Source organism: Cyprinodon variegatus, unplaced genomic scaffold (assembly GCF_000732505.1).
Source record: "Cyprinodon variegatus isolate N-32 unplaced genomic scaffold, C_variegatus-1.0 Scaffold2748, whole genome shotgun sequence".
Lineage (NCBI taxonomy): Eukaryota > Metazoa > Chordata > Actinopteri > Cyprinodontiformes > Cyprinodontidae > Cyprinodon > Cyprinodon variegatus.
In genome coordinates, this window is record NW_015153201.1 from 3,533 (window position 1) to 4,377 (window position 845).

The 845-nt window shown below is 47.2% G+C and overlaps 1 protein-coding gene across 1 annotated transcript in view; it reads right to left on the reverse strand.

Moving 5' to 3' along the window:
• Positions 1-845, reverse strand: part of LOC107081045 (double-stranded RNA-specific editase 1-like) — a gene marked incomplete at its 5' end in the record, with an annotated part of 14,695 nt that overhangs the window by 3,389 nt on the left and 10,461 nt on the right. Inside the window, 2 exons of the mRNA XM_015369258.1 lie at positions 1-157; positions 251-429. Of these exons, the coding sequence (XP_015224744.1) occupies positions 1-157; positions 251-429 (336 nt within the window). The remainder of the gene's footprint in view (positions 158-250; positions 430-845) is intronic.

The following is an 845-nucleotide window of genomic DNA, read 5'->3' on the forward strand; positions in this document are numbered from 1 at the left end:
CCGCCGCCTGCTTAGCCTCATGGTACTCCACCGCCGCCTGCTTGGCCTCATGGTACTCCACCGCCGCCTGCTTAGCCTCATGGTACTCCACCGCCGCCTGCTTGGCTTCATGGTAGCTCCCAGGCTTCAGCGTTTGGATGCGCAGGTTGGAGCTCAGCTGTATAACACACAGAGAGACCATGTGAGTCTGTCCAGTCATTTCCCAGGTTCTGCTCACACAGAGGTCCGTCTGGCTTTCCCTGGACTTTACCTTGCTGTGTAAGTCCATCCAGCGGACATACAGAGCTTTCTTGCAGAGTCTGGAAGGTCCACCTCCGTCGTCCTTCCCCGTGTTGCCGTTAATCACCTCCAGACCTTGGTCTCCAACAGTCCAGTTCACACTGAAGCCCGGTGCCTTCCCGGGCTGACGAGCCTCTGTGTTGCTAATTCCTGCAGAGCATCAAGGTCTGGTTGGTTCTGGTTGGTCTCACGTACAGCTTAGGGTCTAAAACACTGAGACAGTTTGCCTGAACCACAGAGTATAGGTCACAGTCTGCGCATTAGGGCCTTTCAAAGACCAAAACAACTTTGGAGTTCAAAGTGGCGAATGGACGAGAACAAACACGCAAATTTAGGTGAAATAACGCAGAACTTTACGAATTTATAGACATGCAAATTTAGAAGGAAAAAAGGAGGGAATCTCCCAGATTCATGTTCTAAACATGAAGACTTTGGAAAAAAGTTGAAAACTGATGAGACTAAAAACACAAATTTAGAAGCAAATTTATGAGATTTTAAGATTTTAAGCACGTAAATTTAGAAGAAAAAATGTAGTAAAATTACAAGACTAGAGATGTAAATTTACG